This window comes from Bubalus bubalis, chromosome 16 (genome assembly GCF_019923935.1).
Source record: "Bubalus bubalis isolate 160015118507 breed Murrah chromosome 16, NDDB_SH_1, whole genome shotgun sequence".
Lineage (NCBI taxonomy): Eukaryota > Metazoa > Chordata > Mammalia > Artiodactyla > Bovidae > Bubalus > Bubalus bubalis.
Genome location: NC_059172.1, coordinates 22472035 through 22493802, shown reverse-complemented (window position 1 = coordinate 22493802; position 21768 = coordinate 22472035). Strand labels below are relative to the sequence as shown.

Below are 21768 nucleotides of genomic sequence, written 5' to 3'. Positions count from 1 at the left end.
CTTCCTTTGCCTAGAAATTTTGCTGAATTGCTAAGGAAAGCATTTGCAAAACATTTGTCTGGTTAGAATAACCCAAACAGTAAGATTTATTATAAACATATCTGCTGGCAGACATTTATTGACATTCAAATTAGGTTTTACTTAATGGTTTTTCAATGCTCTTTTCCCAAGAAATATCATTAACTGTTATTCTGACCTTAATGTCAATGGGCTCAAGTTCTAAATGTTTACCTGTTTTGTGAAAAGTGTCAAATTATCATAAAAGTAGCTTCAAGAAGAAAAAATAGAGGCAAGTGCAAAATGTTAAACACCAAAAAATACATTTTTAAACCTTTTCCAAACAGAATAGTAGGCAATTAACATGATAGAATTTATCTGAGAAATAGTGAGCACTCTGTAGTTTATTGTAAAACAGAATTTTGTAATACTAAGAATGGCTTGTGCACATGCTAGTTTAGATTCTCTCTATTATTATCTGTGATTTGTTATGTATTACTTTAATTGCCTCAAACATAATTCTTAGAGTAGTCACTGTTAAAATTTAGAAACAATTAAAAGTTTAAGGCCTGTGATACTCAATTTTTCAAAAGGAAAAAGCACAAGAAAAAAATAGTTCTGCTATTTTTTTATTGTATCATAATCTGAAAGATCTCCTTTATATTGCCTTATTATTGATACTACATGAAGTTTTTTCCCACATCTGTTGACATTATCTCTCGGATCTGTTTTGAATAAAAATAGAAACTGGCAGATAAAAGTAAAAGAGGTATCCTGTCATTTACTAAAACTTAATGTGTTTACTTCTCTCTCACTTTCCCTTAGAAAAAACAGAAAAACATTTTAAGAATAGGAATCCAGAATCTTGGTTCACCTTTGTGGGGAGATGATGTTTGCTGTACAGAAAACTGTGACACGAGTCACAGCCTCACGAAGTTCCTCTATATACTCCGTGGGCTTCTGCGAACCTCTCTTTCAGCTTGTATCATTACAATGCCAACACACCTTATCCAGGTAAGAATTTCCCAAAACTGCTTTCTCCTAACTCATGGGTCATTGTTAAAGAGCAGTATATAAACGCTTTATAAATTATTTTCACGTGCCGTTTGTGTAAAAGAGATTTTAGATGCTTAAAATGCCAAAGCAGCAAGATATCTTTTAAGATTATTCAATTCTTTAGTATCTATGGTTTTCGTATACAGTGAGTATATGGTAACTTCATCTTCACTAATTTTATTATAATTTTTCTTGAATTTATTGGTAACTTGCTAATATCTTTGTGACGTGAGGTTGATTTTGCTGCAGTATCTTTTCATTGATCATAAAACCAATCTGAATATAGATCTTGAAGAGATATTTTTACACCTATGTACCAGCAGCATTATTCACAAGACCTAAAATACAGAAGCAGCCTGACTATTCATTGACAGCTGAATAGATAAGCAAAATGTGGCGTATCCATACAACAGGATATTATTCATCCCTTAAAAGGAAGGAGATTCTGATGTGTGTTACAACAGGAGTAAATCTTGGGAACATTTTGTTAAGTGAAATAAATCAGTCACTGAAAGATAAATACTGTGAATCCATTTATATGACATACTTAGAGTAGTCAAAATTATGGAGACAGAAAGTAGAATGGTGGTTGCCAGGAGCTGACGGCAGGAGAGGATGAGGACTTACTGTTTTAATGGGTATGGAGTTTCAATTTTAGAAGATGGAAAGAGTTCTGGAGATAGCTGGTGGTGATGGTAACACATTATGAATGTATTTAATACCACTCAACTGTACACTTTAAAATGGTTAAAATGGTAAATTTTACATTATATATTTTACCATAGTAAAAAAAATGAGGAAGAAAGAACCTGATCTGCATAAGACTGGTCCCTTTCTTGCCTCTTGTGTGTGTGTGTGTGTATAAATTATTCTGAAGCCATACTCTCAGAAAAAGAAACCAATCTCCCCAGGGAAAGAAGGGTCTTTGTAAGATTTTTTCATCAGTTTAAAAAAGTTCTTTTCCTAAGACTATTCAAATGGCAAGTTTGGAAGTATTTCCACAGTGAGTGTGTGTGTATGTGTGTGCAGTATACACATATACACTATAACGTGTGTGTGTGTATACATATAAACTGCAACATGATACTAGAAATAACTGAAATATCTGCTGCAATGAAGGGAATGTGAAAGTCAAAATAACTAAATCACTGAAATCACTAAATCTTTTCTGATGAACATACTAAAACATTTTGATTTGGAGTAAATTATAGCAGAGAAGTTTTGAGGTTTGTTTTACTTCTCTAAGACACAGCAATTATAACGATGAGAGTAATCAGCAAGCGCTTTAGGTCAGTACCTAACAATTCTTACGGAATTTTTAAGTAAATGCTATCATTGTCTCCATTTTACTTATAAGGAAACTGAAGTAAAGAGAAATTAAGAAATTAGATCAAAGTTAAATACTTGAAAAACTATAATTTGAACCCAGAAAATCAGATTCTAGAATCATAGGAAAATAAGGGTTCACCTAAGCTAGGCTCCTGTCCTTGGATATGTTAAGCATTATCACTGTTTTACAACTGAGATCTGAACTTAAATGACATATTCAAGCAAGTCAAAGAAACAAGGACTGTATACTTGGTGACACTCCAGAGGTCCATGAGAACTTTACATTTAGTTAAATTAACAGAAATATAACAGATATAATTGAAATTTGGAGGTCTTATGAGGAGTCTAGTGCTTGAATAAGAATAGACATATAAATCAACAGAATAGAATTGAGAGTTTAGAAATAGACCCAGGCATCTATGCTCAACCAGTTTTCAACAAGGGCGCCAAGACCATTTAACAGGAAGAGAACAGCCTTTGAACAATTGGCAAGACCGCTTGATAGCTACAGACAAAAGAATGAACTTTGGACCCTTACCTCATGTCATACACACAAAACAATTCAGAATGAATCACAGACTTAAATTTAAGAACCAAAACAATTATGAAACAAATATATGTATATATGTGATTTTAAAATATATTCCAAGGGTGCCTATGCCATAAAGAAGAGAAAGAAAAAAAAATTTTTAAGCCATTTTTGGTGGTGATCATTCTTGCTTTTTCGAGAAGAGATTCCAAACCTGTTGTGAATGTTTGTGACAGTGATTCCTCTAAGCCTCTGTCTAAGGGAAGAGGAGTAATATTATAAGACCTTAGATCATCCAGTATTCACCACTGATTAAACAGTGGTTGAGATGATAAGGTGAACTGGATGTCTGAACATTAACCAGTGTTTGAATTTTGGTATTTTATAGATATTTTTAACTTCTTATGTTACTGAAAAAGATATAATTTAAATTATACATTTTAAAATACCAATTAAGAGACTATTTTGAAGTAGAAATAGGAAAACATATGGTCAGACTTTGGTGATAAATACACCAGTCTCTTCCCTGAACAGTTTTGCCTAGCTATCATATAGTCCTAATATCACTAGAGTTATAAAAAAAAATTCCTTGTTCATTGAGCATGACACCTGACCATTTTTCTTTTTTATCCAAATACATAGGAGAAAATGTAAAACTTAATAGTTTGCTAAAACCAGTCATCATATGTAATAAATAGTGGATAAAAATCTTAACTCTTAAAGACTGGCAAGGAAAATCACAATGTTTAGGCTAAGAGAATAAAAAGTACTTACAAACCTAATCAAAGACATATGCATATACAGAATCAGGAAACTGTGAGTTTGTTTAATAAGAACTTACACAGTGGTTTCTATAGGCCAGTTGCAGTCCTGAGATCTTTTCAAATATTAACTCATTTAATCCTTATATATCATCATCATTTAGTCCTATATTATTGGTACTGTCATTATTTCCATTTTATAGATAAGAAACAAGAGACTGAAAATTTCAGTGACTTTCCCAAGATCATACAACTAGTGGAATGGCAAGATTTAGATCTAAGCAGGTCCCCGTTCAATTACCATACTCAACTACCATGCTATTCTGCTTGGTACTAATGAAGTACTAAATAGGGCCAAAATTAAGAAGCAAACTGTGCACAAAGTAGCACTCAGTGATAGAAAGAACCTGGGCCTTGGAGGGAGATAGACCCAATTAGTTGCATGGTTTAGTCAAGTCTAACTTTCTCAGCCTCAGCTTCTTCTTTTTAAAAATTCAGAACATTAGCAATAACATGGACTGACCCAGTGCTGGCACATGGAAGGCACACATTATATGTTATCAATTGTCACCTTCACTATTATTACTTAAACAGACCTCCAAAACTGAGAATTTGAACAGAGATCAGGTATGAAAACTAAGGTATGTAAGTGCATCAAAGCAACAGACGTCTTCAGCCTTCTGCCTCTTTTCGTGAATGACACAGACAAGATCTTCTCACAGGCGAGACAGGTTAGAAAGCATGGCTGGAGTCAAGCGGCCACTGAAGTCTTAGTAACATCCCCTTGTTGTAACATGACTGTTTTTAACATCGTACAGTAGCTTCCTCTCAATTATGACCAGTGCCACCCCTGAAGACTCTAATAAGTCAAACTTTAAATGGTGATTGAACAATTTAGCTTATTCAGTCAACAAATATTTATTGCAGGTACTAGTCTAGGCATCCATGGGGATATAGTAGTGAATAAAACAAGCAAGGTCCCATCCTCCTGGAATTTTTTTCAATGTGAAAGATAGGATGGATGGAACAGACGACTCGTATATGTATGTATTTTGGATGCTTGAGCTGGATATTTGATAGTAAAGTGGATTTTTGCAAGAAATAGAAATGTAGTTTGATATCCTTGGAAATAGTGTCATATAATTAAACACCTATAGGTAATAGAATTGTGACACCTTTATTTGAATATGTTACATTAAGTAACACTAGATTAAAAATATATAAAATATCTATTCCTCTTAGACTGGAAAAACAGCCAATCAGTGTTCTTACTTTAGTTATTAGCATTCTGTCAGACTTGTACAGTAATGATTAGTTACCCTTTATTGTACTTTTGGCATGCTTCCCATGTTTAATTTCATTGTAGAGAAGGAACACATAGTTAAGGAAATTACAAAGAGGGGAAAAAGTTAAAATAGTGAAAATAATGACACAGAATCAAAACTGATTTTAACTTATTGTTATAATAAGACTTTTGCAAGTAGAGTGAAAAAGAATTGTATTTGAACTATTTTGTGTTCAGCCTCACAACTTTGACCTTGATATAGTCTATTTCCTTTGGGTTAAAGATTATTTTCATCACAGCACAGGAAATAACAAGCATACATTGAAACAAATGCATAAAAATAAATTCTAAATATCTGTTAGGTGAAAACACTAAAATTATTCATCAAATATAATATGATTGACTTAAAATATATATACATATATAGTCCTAAACAGTTTTCCCTGTGAAGTAGTGTTATTACTCATATTGTGTCTTGCTAGAATATAGTTTTATTATCTACCCAAAGACACTTTATTCAAAATGTATGTGAAAATGGCCAAGTTAAATACAGACTTTGTTATATGCTGAACTGTGGAGTAAAGTGTCATTAGAAGGAGGGAAACTACGGACGGCTCCCCTATATTCCAGCATTACCCAGTTCCCAGATCCCTGCTGTGTAGTTGTTCCACTCGCCAAGAAGCCTGTTAAAGAGCCCCCAAGAGCATGTGTACAGCCCTCCATGTTAATAGTTAATTGGTGAGGATGGCGAGATGAGAGGACAGCCGAACATGTGGTCTCTCAGACTCAAGCCGTAGACAGACCTTTAGTTATAATAACAGCAGCTGCTCACATTCTCACAACTCAACTGTTCAAAACTCTGTTGTCTAGTGAAGGTTGTCGTGGATTGAAAAAGAAAGAGGAAAGGTTACATCTAAGAGAAGTAATTAAAACCCTACCTTGAAACTCTTCCTTCCTGTTATCTTAAGTAAGAGAATATTATTTCATCTTTGACAAACTTTAAGTATAAATTTCCATATTATAGGTTGTTATATTTCAGCTACATTGAACATTCTGCTGTTTTTTTTTTTCCCCCATTTACTGGTAGAAACACAAATGTTTGTACACCATTCGAAATTTTTTAATGAGGTTTTTTGTTTTTTTTTTTTAACACAGTGATAACTTTGAAGCTGTTACAGTAGGATACTGCTTGATTTCCATATCTGGCAGGATATGAAACTGTAAGGTTTTCTGGTCTTATTATAAATGAGAACTGGCTTACTAGTAGCAAAATTTGTTATCCATTTCCAAATTATACAAATATTTTGTGCCTTTTAAATTAATATTATTTTTATTTCCCAGTGACAGTTCTGCTTAAGAAAAATGGTGACCAATAACATTTATTCTTTTTGGAGATAGAAACTTAGGTTCATGCCTTATTATGACTATACTGATGATGTGAAAAGAAAATAAATTTCCCCTAGCTTATGCATTTTATTTTCACAATCTGTGACAGGTTGTTCTTGAGTTGAGTTTTTTATTGATTGAAATTACTTTTACCTGAAACTGTCAGGAAATAAATATCAAAGCACTTACAGTTGTAATTAAAATAGGAAAGGTTATTTTTCTATACCTTTCTCACAGCTTTCCTTTCAAAAAGAAACTTTACTTTTCATCACTGCTAATCTGTTCAAGCTGTCACAATCTACACTTCCAAGGAATTTTTAAATATAAACAACCCAATAAATTTCTCCTTAACTATAATCATGCAGGAATGGAAACTTCCTTGACATTACTGATGATAAAGTACAAAATAAGATTTTCTCATTCTGCCATAATTCTTAGTATTGCAAGTATTTAATGTATTTGCTATTGATCATTAGTTGGTAAACTACTTAAACCTTCATTTATTCAGAGCAGATTTCAGGTTTGAAACTGGCCTGTAATATATTTTTACTGGTCATCATTGGCACTTGGTCAATAATAGACTATTCAGTTTCTATCATATAGCCACTATTTTCCAGCAGTTTGATCTGTGGAATTTCCCTCCCCCTACCCCACCTCCAGCTACGTTACTGCAGAAACCTATCACTGACATTAGTTTGCTTGAGGAAAATTCGTTTTCTGAAGAAAAGCGGGAAGCAAGGCCCTTGTTATATATCTCTTGAAAATTGAGTGGAGTTTTATTTAGTATGTTATTTTAACTGATATATTTTCAAATATATCTTCTTTAATATTAATATATTAAAACTTTGAACTCACTGAAGTGAATCATCCAGTATGTTGCAGTGCAGAGAAATTCAGAACAGACATTTTCACATCCATAAAGTTTTGTGTTCATGCTGAGTATTTTAGCAACTAAACTCTAAGTCAAGCAATGGACAACTTTGGAACTAACTACTAATACGGGATTATGAAATGTGGACTCCAGTGACCTTGTGAATTTCTCTCAGTGTGAAATCTTTTATTCTTAAAACAAACTAAGAATAATTGTATGGTAAAGGAATAACAGGCTCTTGCGAATTTAAAAATATAACATTTTGGAAAATATTTTTGTGTAATTGTTGCTATGAACATCATAATAGAAAGGCATAACAAATATTTAAGGATGAAAATTACAGATTTAATCTCTTGATCATGACTATCAATTACTAAAGGATAAAGTCAGATTTTCTGGGTAACAAATTTTCATACTCTCAACTAAGAATCTGCCTTTATTTTTCTAGACCTTCTCAACTGGTCTGATATAGTTTGTAAGAAATAATATTTTTTAAGTTTAAATAGAAATAATTTTTAAAAATTAAATGAATCATGTTAAAATCATTTTAATTTTACATCATATGTGTCAAATTCCAGTCTTTGAAAATTTAGTAGCTTCATACAAGTTTGGTTAGGTTGTAAGCAGAGTCTATTATTTTTTTTACAATAACAAATAACAGAACTGTGTTTCTGTACTCCTATACACTTGGATTTACAGATTTTTATAGCTCATATTTTATATTGCACAATGTAGTATCTGATTAATTTATAAATCAAATCTTAGCTTGTATTCATTATACATATATATCTGATTTACTTTCTTGGTCAAGGATATTTGAAAGTTTTTATACAGATAAACTCCAAATTGCTTATAAGTTTCTGTCTATATAGAGAATTAGGAGCAGTACATCTGCCATTTGGTCTTAATATCAATATGCATATTAAATAAGGACAGCATACTTAAAATTCTCAGTAAGATTCATACGTATCTTCAAAAGAAAAAAACATTTAGAAGCCTCTTATTATAATTAACCAAAGCATATTCAATAAGGCATATAATGAAAAATAATTTTGGTTTTAAAGACTTTTTTGCTTTGCCTAGAATTGCTTTATGAAGTTTTGGTTCATATAACAATTCATACCATAGTACCTTATAGTGGTGATGGTCATTAAAGTATTTTTAGAGTCAAAATTTTCAAATATATCAATGATAGAAATAGTGAAATATCTCATCACAGTATGGAGATTGAGTCATCTGTTCAAGCATATGGAATCTTTGGCTGCTGGACTGCATAGTCTTTATAATGCCCAGTGTCCAGGCGTGGACACAACTGTTCTGGGCGCAGAATCGGAAAGGGACTCTGCATTTTTTCTCCTTGAACATGGTAGAAGGGAAAAAAGGGAAGGTCCTTAACATTATTTTTATTATAGAGTCTACTCTAACATCACTTTTTTTTGTATACAGAAAAGAAATACAACTTTATTTAATTTTGTATTTATTTTACAAATAGAATTACTAAGCTTTTTATCTTTAGTGTTACAAGCTTTCTGAAAAATACCTGTAAGAAAATGCAAGTCTTGAATTATTCCTACTTATATACTTGCATGCATACCTTCCCTTAAAGAAAGATTACTGTCTTCAAAAGAAGGGTGATACTTAGTTCTTAATATTGAGACAAAACATGCTTGTAACGAATTAGCATTTAAAGCTGTTTAAGTACCAGGTCATATATTATATCCTAAACATTATATTTTAGCCCTTTGCTATTAATTGCATTATTATTACTATATAAAGAGTTCCTGCTTCTTTAATAATGTTTTCGCACCCTATGTAGTTAATCTTTAATGTTGGGGAGGATAGGGGGAGAGATTAAATTAGCCTTGTAACCTCTCTCTCTTCCAGGTTGATGATGGAAAATAAAAGCTCTTAGCCACAAAATGTAACACTTAGAATTAATATTTAATTAGACTAGCAAATTGTACACTGTGGCTGAAAGCTTCCAAAGAGTTGTTAGTGCCACAATTGACCTACAGGTTTAATAATAACTCACTTCTAGAAGCAAGTGCCAGTTCAGCATAGTAGAGCCACTGTAAGAAAGTCCTGAGAGATTAAAATCAGCAAACCAAATGGCAGGCAGGGATTCCTGGGATGGAGCCTTCTGGAAAGCTGGGAGCTGGAATAGCTTTTAAGCCAGGATTCAGATGAGAACAGTGGGTGAAAAAGCTGATCCCTCCTGTTCTGGGAGCTTCTGGTTGTAGGCCAAAATCTTAGAACAGATTTTTACTAAATGTTTTTGCTGCAGCTATTAACTTACATTGAAAATCAAACATTGAATAATTTTTCTGTAAAATTTAACAAAATTTTTGTGTAAACATTAGTTCTTAATTTCTTAACATATTAGTACATAATATCTGTAAACTCAGATCATTAGATTATCAGATAGGTTTGGCGCTGTACATCTATGCTGTTTTGCTGTGACATGCTGTTTCCTTGTTCCCTGTATAGTTGATTTATATGGTTCATTTCTATATTATTTCATTACAGGGCATTATGCAGTGCCTGAGAAAGAGATTGTGAAGTCTGTAGCCCAAGAAATTTTTTTTTCCTTCCAGAAGGTTTATATGTCAATAAACATAAATCAAGTGCATTTTTAATTTTTAAAGATGGACTATAAAGGCAGTGCTGTATTTGTTTATGCTTATATTGCAATTAAATTATAAGGTAAATAATTGGACCTCCTGGTGAAACATTGGATCCTTACATCTCTGGGAAATTAATCTGGTGAAAAAGATAGGATACCATGAGTTTGAAAATGTGCAAATACAAAACAGCCAACTAAAAAAAAAGACACACCTTACATAATTTATTGGTTTTATCTTAAATAATTAAAGGAAAGCTAGTCATTAGTTACAAATTCAAGCAGGTGAGAACCTTGCCAGCAGAGGGAGTAGTCCTGTCTTCCGTCAGGTTCCCATCACTTTCCCACCTGCCTCAGCTTTTTTCCCAGCCAGTCTCCCATCTGGACCTGGCTCTGTCAGTCTGTTCCTGATGACAGGCTATAATTTTATACTCAATATGGGATTATTCTAAGCTGATTTTAAACTTTAGTATCTTTAACCTACCACTGCATCCCACACATCAGCTGGAGGCTCTGTTTGATATTTGGATATCAGCAATTGTTTTTCCAGGCAGGGTGTGAGCTTTTGGACATCCGCGAATTGCATTTTAAGGGTTTCATATGTAAAGCAGTGAGCAAAAAACTTCTGATATAGGAAGTTACTCATAAAACATTTAACAAAACAAGCAAATTTTCATGTGAATAATTTCTATAATATGAAACTGGATGATGTATAGTTTATTAAAACTAAAGTTAATTTTGAATATTGTGCCATTAACTGTTCAGGCTATTCATTACAGTATTTTGTTCAGTCCATTTATAAGGGTTTTCAGAATGCATACGTTTTTTTAATGTTTAATAATAGCATACTAAAAAATAAAACTGATGTAAAAAAAATGTTCTGCAAAAGCATATAGTGTTTGATACGAGTGTACCTGTAAATAATACTTCTGAAAATAACATCATGTGTTATTTTTAAAATGCTTCAGTTTTAAGCCAGCAATTTCACACCAAAATTTAGAATATTAGTATTTGATCACATAGAAAATATACAAAATACGGCTCCATTGCTTAATCTTAGTAAAATTTGGCATCGTACTCAGCAGTTTCTTTTGCCCTTGAGGTAAGCTACTTTGTGGACATGTTTTAAGCATTAGAAAAAGGAGCCAAAATATGTTTGTTTTATGATTTCCCTACATGAATATTGGTATACAGTACTACCAAGAAAATGTTGGCAGTTAGAATGTTTTAATTTACAAAAGCCCCTCCATATTTTAAAATTGTGACTTTGGGTAAAGTTCAGTATTAAATCTGTAAAAGCTTAATTTAATACCCTTACTAATATATTAATATTATATATTAGCATACTTTTTAATAAAATTATATTCTTTCTTAAACTCAAAATAATTATGAATATGACTATTTCCCCACTGTCAATTTTTTTTTAATCAAATAATAATCTAATCCATAGAAGTAAGTGGCAAGTCTGGGGAAGGTGAGGGAAGGCATGTAAAAAGCTACAAACTGTATAACTGTTTTGATTTTATTGTTTCATAAGTTTGATTTCAGTTGAATGGAGAACTTAAGAAGCATGGGAAAACAAATACCTCATTAAATATCCCTAGGTTTATCCTTTCATTCAAGCTTGTTTTGTTTTTTTTTTTTATTACATGACCAAGAAAATGTTAAGAGTTGTAGTATGTTTGTGTTTCTAATATCGTTTTTTGGGATATGTTATTATAACTTGAGCTGTTCAGTAAAATACTTGCTTTTCTTGTGGTGATTCCCTCCCCACAATAGACACACACACCATGTCACATGGTAGGGTCAAACATAAAGTAGCATAGATATTTCTATTTTAACTTCAATATTGACTGAACAGCGCTGTTGTAGTCCCAAATCTGATGTGTGCCATACTTGAGTGGAGCTCTGTCCTTCATATAGTGTGCGTTCTCTCTCTCATTTGAGTAACCCAAGAACTTATTCTAATTTGAGGCATTGCATAAATGCTTTATGTCAGTTGATTTATTCCTTTCAGGCTTCTTGATAATTAAGTGATTGGTTAATTACTTTTTACCTTTCTTATTAAAATCCTTCCTGGAAGTATATTTTGTATTGGTGCAAACTGTCTCTTTTATGTTGCTGAAGTAATTAGGCCCCAGTGAGGAGGGAAACACTTAGGGTTTGATATAGTCTGAGTGTTACTTGGTTACTCTGAATAAGTATCTCAAGTATTTTTATTAGAAAATGAAGGGAGCTTTTGATGGCAGTAGTTGAATTTTTATTTCTTAAAACAAAGTTCATGATTTTGACTTTATGAGCTTTGAATTGGAAAAGAGCATTAAACTAACCTTCCTTTATTTAAAATCCATTTAATGGATTTGGCGATTCCTAATAAAAAGAGGTTCCCATTCTATACAAGCAAATAGGAAACATTCTATAAAACCAAACAAGAAACAATCAAAACAAAAACTCTGTAAAGTTTTTCTGTGAAGTTAAAACTGGAATAAGAAAGTAGTCAACTGGGCATTCTGACGTGCCTTTTTTATCTGCAACATCATTTGACATAATTTAGATTTCCGTAATTAAGAAATTGCATTGCAACAGAAAGTTTTAAGAACCTTTTTTGTAACTTAACACAATGCTATTTGAGATTGCCAGCAAAGTCTTAAAACTCCTGGACCCTGGCTCTCTTCTCTTCTGGCTTCCCTCCTAGTCATGTCTTGGCTACTATCCAGAGCTGACAACTTTCACCCAGGACTGAAGGGGAGATTTGTCTAGTGTAAGAAAGATTTTTGAGTCATCCTAGATTTTCTCATCCAGATGGGCAAGTAGGAGGGGTGGCAGTATAATTGTATATATGTGGATGATATCATTATACCATGCATGCAGTGTAGCAATTAATTTACTCATACTTCTGAGTTCCAAATATCCTTCTTCAGATGTTCCTTACTGGCAACTATATTGTATTAACTTCAAAATTAATACAAAAATTATTCAAAATTTATGTCTAAGTAGTGGATGCACAAATACCTTTACTTCTCCATTTCTAGATATATACATATACTGTAGACCAAAAAGGTTTCACATCTTAGCTAATAACATAAAAACACTTAGAATCTTTTAAGATGAGAATACAGAAGATCCAGTTTCAAGATCTCTGCTAAAATCATTCTGCTAAAGCTGTCTGAATGTTTCGGGTTATAATAAGGCAATTTATTATCCATAATGTGTTCTTCCTAAAGTGAATTGTGATTATTATGCTTTTAAGGGTTTTTAAAAGCAGTTGATTTTAGATTCTTTTAAATAAATTTACCTACCTTTATCTAAAAGACCATTTAGTATTCATGCTATGATTTGAAAGACCTTTTGACAAGAGTAGTTTTAAGATATGATTACATCAATATACCACACTCCCTGTGAACCTTGGAAGTAAAGATGTAGCGTCAACACTATTTGAACTTTTGAAAAGTAAGTACATTTACATGCTCAAATATCTCTTATGCTCTTCCAAATAACTGGAAGACTGAAATGAGTTTATAATTAAGGTTAAGTTTTATCTCATTTAGAAACTTAGATGTTATTTTCATGTAATTTCTTGTGCTTTTTATTTTATAGACATTTTTCAAATTCTATAGAACTTTCACAATTAATCTTGTTTGCCACATTACATAAACTGTTTTCCAAAATTGCTGTGCAGAAAGCAGTAAAGTCACTGTTAAATGTAACTTATTTTATGGTAATATTAAAAAGTTTATTCTTGTTCTGATACTTCATAGAAGCTTTTAAGATAGAATTTAATTTGTAGTTTTTAACTGATGTAAATCTATGGAACTTAGACGCATAATAAATGAAATATACGAATGAGTTTCTGAGATTTTAAAATCTAGGCTATCTGTATATTTTATATTAATTCATTAGTTTTCCTCTGCAAAGTAGACAATTGATTGTTTTAATCCCCCACAAATTTTCTTAAAAAGACTTACAATGTAGACAGATATTACAGGAGAAGTAGTTTATTTAGTAAATTTTAAGGTTAAAGTAAGGAAAGAAATCCTCTTTGAAATAAACAAATGTCAAGTTGACCACTTAAATATGCAGGACCTTGCTTATATCTACTACCATGGAAGACTAAATCCATCCTTAAACCTTAATTTCTATTATTCATATCATTAAGAAAGCCCTAGTTTATATAACTGAAATCCTAATAGTTGAATTCCAACAGAAACTGACTTTTATAATTTTAGCTTCAGCTATTTAGATACAAAGGCTTAGTCTTCTAGTATAGATAAAAGGAAATCTGACCTTTTTGATTAAGAAATATTGTCAGTAGCCTTTATAAGTGCTTGTTCATCTGAGGGTCCATGACAGGAGTACTCTTCCCAGTTGAGTTTATCCTAAAAATGAAATGATAAGAGTCTGCTGGTTGTTATCTAAGATCCTTCTTAATGGGAGAACCACATGGTTATTCTTCTCCCACTTGTTCTCACCCTCTACAACCAACTCAGCCTTACCCCACCCCCACCCCAACATTGTTCAGTACTCAGCACAATGAATCATTTTCAAGTTGACTCATTGTGAACTGTCTCCCAGCTGTTGGAATGTCTGGCAGACATTTTTGTTTGGGTGAAGAATAACTGGCTGAAACCCAACCTGGATGAGTTTGATATAATGGTCTTTGGCTAAAGAAATATTGAGAAGGAGTGTGTTTATGGCCTCTGAAACCCCTGTTATTCCTGGAGTAGGACCATCCCCTGTGGCATAGAACTGAAAGTAAGGGATCAATCTGGATTATTTTCTCACCATTGAATGAAAAATTGCTTTGGAAAAAAATAGGCATTTCCAAATGATGTTTGTTTTTCAATACTTGGTGCCCCTGTGATTGAAAGTATTAAAGACAATTAAGGATAATTATTTTTGCTGCTTCCTTTTAAAAGTTCTAATTCAAAGGCTATGATATTCTTTTTATAATATACATTTCTACCTACAGAGGAGTTTCAAAGTACTGCCCTAGATGTGAGTTAACTAGTCACTTTAGCATAATATTTAGTGACAGATTACTGTGTATTTCAAGCCAGGTCATACTGACCAGCCCTCTTTTATTTTTTATTCTTATACAGTCTTTATTAAGAGGACTTAAGAAACAGGGGAATGCCCATAAGCTCAGTAGTCAATCGCATTTTCAGAAAGTGAACATATGATTATATCTGGACTTTTCTTCTACAGGGATATAATATCAGACTGTAAGTTATCCCTACTGTTTTACACTTCCCATCCTTCTTCAAAAGATTAGTTTTAAAATGGTAGACATTACCAGTGTGTAAACCAGGAGTTTCAAAGTTATCAAAATTTTATAAGCAACAATTTTTTTCAACTTATCTAGATCTCCAGATCAAACATTTTTCTAAGAAGTTATAACCTTTAAAATAATTTACTAACCTATCACCCTATCAAGGGTTATAAGGCAGACTGAATTTTTTTAAGTAAAATAATTGAAGAAAACCTGAAGAGTATTAAATGGTTATATTTTTAATTGTTATATTTGTTATAGCCTTGAAATTCTGGGTATTTTAGAACTATCGATATTTAAAATGTGATGTATTTTTATACACTATATTTTATAATATATTGTTCAGCAGTACTTTTGTTTCAGGTCTGATAGTGTTGGGAAGAAATGGGGGGCTCCTAGTCTAGTGCTGGTCGTCTAGCATCTTTTCTTTGCCTTTATTGTTAACCCAGAGCCAAATAGCAGCATCTGGAAAGAAAGAAAGAAGACTCCAGAGCTAGTCATGCTGCAGACTCCTAGCTGCAGACCCTCCCATGTTTCTAATATGGTAACAGAGGACCTCAGCTGTTACAGGGCTGGGACCTGGTCCCAGCTGACAGATGATAGTGGGACCTTGTCTTCCATATTCTACTTACTGTATACTGCTTCTGAATCCTAGTGTTTATCAGATTTTTCAATAGACAATGGATAATTTGAAAAATAATAGCATATGAAAATAAAGGTAGCTTTGCCTTTATTTGCCTTTATTTATAAGAAAAAGTACTTAACGTTTTCTACAAAAACTAAGGCACACCCCCTCAGCTCTTCAAATTAGAATAGCATACCTTCATGGGCTGGAAGTTTCAATTAAGGGCTTATTTTTCATCCAGTTTCCTGCCCATGGTAGCTTTAACTTTTATTTCTCTATGTTGATAGTATGTGTTCTCTACAATTTGTCATTGAGATGGCATAATGACACTGTCTAGATGCTATATTTTAAATATAACATGAGTGTTTTGTTTCCTTGTTTTACAGAATAAAGCAGTTATTGCTCGTGTTACAAACTTGTCAGATACAGTAGTTGGTCTGGAATCATTTATTGGTTCTGAGAAAGAAACCAACCCGTTATATAAGGATTATCATGGTAAGCAACACCTTTAAGAGTGAAAGGGGCCTGTTCTTGTTGCCTGGAAGAATCTTGACAAATATCTACCATCATGTACCACGTATTTTATTTTATAACAAGTCTGTTGTTAAATGTCTTTCCTTCCTGGTCAGCTTTTTATGGCAGTTTGTCACCAAGCTCCATTAATTCTATGAACCGTGGTAACTATTTGAAAAGTGTCAACCCAGATACTAAGGCATGGCTCAGTCAGAGGTACATTTTGTACCTAAAGTTGCTGTGAAATCAGTCATACTTATTAGCCATATTAGAAATAAATATTATATTAATTATAATAACAGCTATGTATAGTGGTTTATACTTTACCAAGCTTAACTGTATGATAAATAAAATTCATACAATATTATAGTTTAAAAGTCCCAATCACATTTTCAGAAAGTGAGCATCTTTTATTATATTTGGACTTCATTCATTTTGTTGCTGGAGTTATAAGCAAATTTTAAAGTATTACTACCCTAGTATAAACACTGGTCAATTAACCAGGCTTTTTTATTTTTTGAAGCTATTAATAATGTTTTAGTCATTTGGTTAATTTGGGGATTTTTTTTAAAATAAAAGTTTCTATATAGAACTGTTGAAATAGGATAAGTTTAGTAGTTATCTTAGCTCTAAACTGAATATTTTAAGTGAAGTGAAGTTGCTCAGTCGTGTCCGACTCTTTGCGACCCCATGGACAGTAGCCAACCAGGCTCCTCCATCCATGGGATTTTCCAGGCAAGAATAGAGTGTGATAAATAATAGATTTTTACCTGTTTCCTTTTTCTGAGTAAATACTAAGTATTTCTATTATTATTGTGGAACTGCTAACTTGCATGGAAACCTTAGTCTAAAGACTGAATACCTTATTTGAAGCCTGCTACAAGATCGTGTAAGATTGTGATCATAGGACTGTGGCAATTTCTAGAGTCTATCAAATGAAAAATTATACTTATAACCATCAGTGCTTTGAAGAGTTGACATAAAACTTTCTAAAAAATAATGAAATAGCACGATCTAATAGTTAAATATTTTTTAAAAGGCTAGAAAATATAAACTATGAACACAAAGTATGTAAAGTAATTTACCTCGTGATCATTGCATAAGAGTGCGTTTGGTATCAGCCCAGATTAACTCTCTGTATATTATTCATTTACTATGTTATTGTTTGCTTTGATAGAAAGAGAACTATTCAGATTAAACTATTTCCCTTTTTCTAAAATTTTTATTAAGCTGTAATTGATGTATAATATTGTATTATTTTTAGATATAGAGCATAATGTTCTGTATATACTGAGAAATTACCACAATAATTTTAGTTAACATCCATTACCACACATAGTTACACCTGTTTTTCTCTATTAATGAGAATTTTAAGATTTACTCTTTTGGAAACTTTTAAGTATACGATATGGTATTGTATAGTCACCATGCTGCACTTTATAGCTCCAGGACTTAAGTATCTTATAACTGGATAAAATACTTTATTATTTACATTTTCTTTTAAAACAACTCAAGTTAAACATTACCTATATAAGTTATATCTGAATATCATTTATAAGTACTAGGAGTTTATAGGTTTAGTATAATATAAATTATATTTTATATTCAAAAAATATTACTTTGATTGAAACATTTAAAGGATTGAAAAGCTTTAATTTTTTGTACTGTACTCTCTGGACTGATCATTTTTTTTCCCACAGATTAGTGGGTGGTTCTGATGATGAGTAAAGTTTCTGTTAATAAGAAGGACCTGACAATCACTGATACACTCTGTAAAGCCTCCTGATTTAATAGTTAGCTAAACAAACACTTGCAAGGTTAAAATGAGAAATGTGCAAATGTACGGTGTGATTATTTCTAATATATTTTACTAAAAAGCTCCATGTGGGATATTTTTAATTTGTATGTAAAAGCTATCTTCTTAATAACAGTTTTTGCATTTTTTTAAGTTTAAAAAATTGTCAGATATTTTAGTGATATTTTTGAAGAGGCCATTTCTAATGGAGGTTGACCTTTTGAAACTAACAGTAATACATTATTAAGCATCCAAATACATACACAAAAAAAACTATATATTGTACTAGTGAAGCAGTTACATAAATAAGATTTATCTAATTTGTTCAAATGTGGCTTTGCCTTCTTCCTAATGTTGAGGGATCAATGTCTTTGGAATGGTGATTTTTAAATATGGGCTGAGTCAGGCGGAGAGATGCACTGAAGAGTCTTCCGTGTCTTCATCTGTGGCAAATGACCCTGAGTTTAGTCAGAAACTGCATTAAGCTGCACAAAAACCATCCAGTGCCCTTGTCAGAAAAAATTAGCAAGTGTTTCTACTGACAAGAGGCCAAAGCTCACGGTTTACCTAGCACTGTTACAAAGCTTATAACAGCTCCATAAAGGTCTGACATGCCACAGAAATGAGTGTCTTGGGATGGCGTGGGGGTTAATGTTTGATCCTAGAGTGTGCTCTGAAATGTAGTTTTCTTCAGTGGTTTGTTCAAGTCATGAATAAGGTGAATAAAATGAAATACTTTTCATTAGTGCTTCACTGATTATCAGTAACCCATAAGCCTTGTTTTGCTGGCTGCTTACTGGTGCATTTAATAAAATAAAGATCACTCAGTGGTGCCGTGGGCAGCACGCAAGGTGATAGCCATATTTGCTTACTGTAAATACAAGAGAAAATCACACACAAGCCAGCTGTAGTTTTGACAAGTATTAAGATCCCTCTTTACATCTGTACTTCTGTACCAAAGTGCAATTAGTTTTCCTCGCACAAGGATTTCTGTTTATCTTATTCTGCCTGATTACTTGAGTATAATCACACCATTTGCTTCATTGCTCCTGGTAGTAAGCTCCAGTTTTAAAAGGGGGAGGATGCTTGTGTGTAAATTTACAGAATTCTGCTGTAAGACTCTTTAATTTATGCATCCAATGGCAGCGTGTTTGAATTTTTTTTCTTTTCATTTCCTTTCCACAAGGTCTTATTCATATACGGCAGATTCCTCGGCTTAATAACTTGATTTATGATATATCAGATGTCAAAGACTTAGCTTTTAAATTAAAAAAGAAGCTATTCACCATTGAGGTAAGAGAGAATTTTTATGTTTGAGTTCACAGTCTTGAGGTAAAAGTCTCTCTCTCTCTCTTTTTTTTTTTACTTTAATGCAGTTCATAGGAGATATTTCATGCTTTTGCTGTTCTTTGGCTGTAACAGAATAATTTATTTTAGACATTCTTTTTTATCTTTTATTCTAATGGTATATCAGAAGAGTACAACAAAAATGATTTTCTTTTAAATGTCTGTTAAAAAGTAAGCTCCAAACTTACATGGTAAGTATGATATGCATATTTCCAAGGCATTCAAAAGCATATTTAATTAAATGTTAATGAGCTGTGCTTATTTATGTGTGGAATGTGAATGATACCCACAATTGTGTATGCCAAAGAATAGAGGATTCTTATCTACATTCTAAAAGCAGGTTTCTTTACTGTTCGTGAAATCACCATTCTGCTTTCTGTGCTGAATAAAACAAAGTATAATTTACACTAGTGTCTTTAAGTAAATTTCTACAGAAACTTAAACATTTTTTGTGACTTTTATGCCAGCACTAGTGACAGAAAGTAGTAGTACAAAAGATTTATTTCAACTTAATCTTGCTAAAGAGCAAATGAACACAGCACTATTAAGCAATTAAATTGATGTATTTATTAACGAAATAAATGCTCAGAAGAGAGAGAGAGAGATGGCTTTTGGGTGATGTGATAGTTATCAGTATAGTCGGTGCATTTTTTTTTTTTAACAAAGACATAAAACAGCCAAGCAGCCTTGACAAACCATTTTGTTTAATCTCTTTTCAAATGAAAAGCTCTTAAGCAGGCCACTTGTCTTAACTGCTTGAAACCATAAAAAGAGAGAATTGCCACCAATAAATTAGCATATTTTTAACTTCATCACCAAATGATGGTCAATGTGGCTTGGCACTGCTTTGGTGTTTGGGACTTCACCCTTAAGTGACCATTCTGGCCCTTTTTTGACCCTCTGCCCTCTTTAGCTGGCCACTTGATAAGGTAACTTAATGGTTCTCTCTCTTTTTCTCTTTCCCTTCACATTTGCAAGTAGCACTAACCTATAAATCATTGTAAGGGCCCTATCCAGTGACAAATTAATGTGCCCTCCTCCTAATTAATGGTCATCAATGTCCTTAATTATCTAATCCTATTGAGAGCAGTTAATAGTTAATCAGGCAGCCAGTTCTTCAAGCAGGTCATCTCTGCAGGAGTGTTGGAAGTTTCTCATCTGGGTATACTCCCTTCAAAAGCCACTTAAAGCCAAAAGAAGGAGAGTGTAGAAATAGTGATTCTTGAGCTAATTTGCCGTAGTTCTCGAAAGGAACCATTGAAATGGAACCCAACACTGTAATTGTTCAATACTGCTTCAGTTTTTCTGATGGAATGTTGAGTAATTTACCATCATACTGCCAACACTTTTGGAGGGATAAAGTTAACAGTTGTTAGCATCACAAGGGTGATGCCTCCTCATTTTCTTTTAGGTTGAATTTATATATTTAATGAAAGATGTAAGATTTTTTTCTCCATAGGGCACCTTTCTCCCAAGATGAGTATTCTGATAACCAGGTCTAAGGTATCATGTCTGTCACCATACAAACTAAGCAACAAGAATCCCTAGTGAAAAAAATACTGAACCCTGAGAAGATGGTTAGCACAGTAATATGAATTCATAAAAATATGAATGCTTACTTTCTCTCTCTCTCTCTCTCTCTCTATCTCACACACACACACACAACTGGGTCTTTTTTCATTGGTGATAAAGGACTTATATAATGTCAAGTGGGACTGCTCCTTTGAATAACTTTAGGTTCTCATAGTGACTATATGTTACCACTGGAGCTGATAAAAGATCTAGGTTTCTCTTCCATTACTCTCTCTTCCCACTATTCTAAACTAAGAGAACCAATATGATTGGTCACCCTATGATTTGGAACCAGTATTTGAAAACGAAACACAAGTAAGTGGTGGTTCTTTTTAAAGTTAATACTCAGTACAGTTGACCAAATCCTTTACCTTTTGGGCTTATAACCTAATGAATACGGTTTTTTCTTAAGTATAGAAATAAAAGTAAAACATATTCTGAATAACTTATTTGTTTATGCCATAGCATTCAATTTAGTAAGTAGAAAAAATACAGTTAAAGAATCAAAGCTAACAGAAGTACATACATACAGGATAAAATCATATACTTCACAAAAAGATTTGGTGCTTTAAATATAGCACTAAATTATGTGTTATAAAATACATATGGAAACAGGTAGGAAATCTGCCAGGTACTGGAAAGATTCCTTTATCAAGGGACAGTGTTTTAATATGCTCAACAAATAAATATCTTTTAAATCTGCCTCAATATTTAAAAAATGAGGAGATGTACACTGCAATAGTGTGTAAAGTTTGAGGCTCTAATGTGCCAGAAATTGAATCCATGCCATGTCTTACTTTCAGAAGGAAAGTT

The 21768-nt window shown here is 32.6% G+C and overlaps 1 protein-coding gene across 1 annotated transcript in view; it reads left to right on the top strand.

Moving 5' to 3' along the window:
• ELP4 (elongator acetyltransferase complex subunit 4) overlaps positions 1-21768 on the top strand; it is a 244308-nt gene that overhangs the window by 94622 nt on the left and 127918 nt on the right. Inside the window, exons 7-9 of the mRNA XM_006060815.3 lie at positions 823-1011; positions 16115-16223; positions 19223-19329. Of these exons, the coding sequence (XP_006060877.1) occupies positions 823-1011; positions 16115-16223; positions 19223-19329 (405 nt within the window). The remainder of the gene's footprint in view (positions 1-822; positions 1012-16114; positions 16224-19222; positions 19330-21768) is intronic.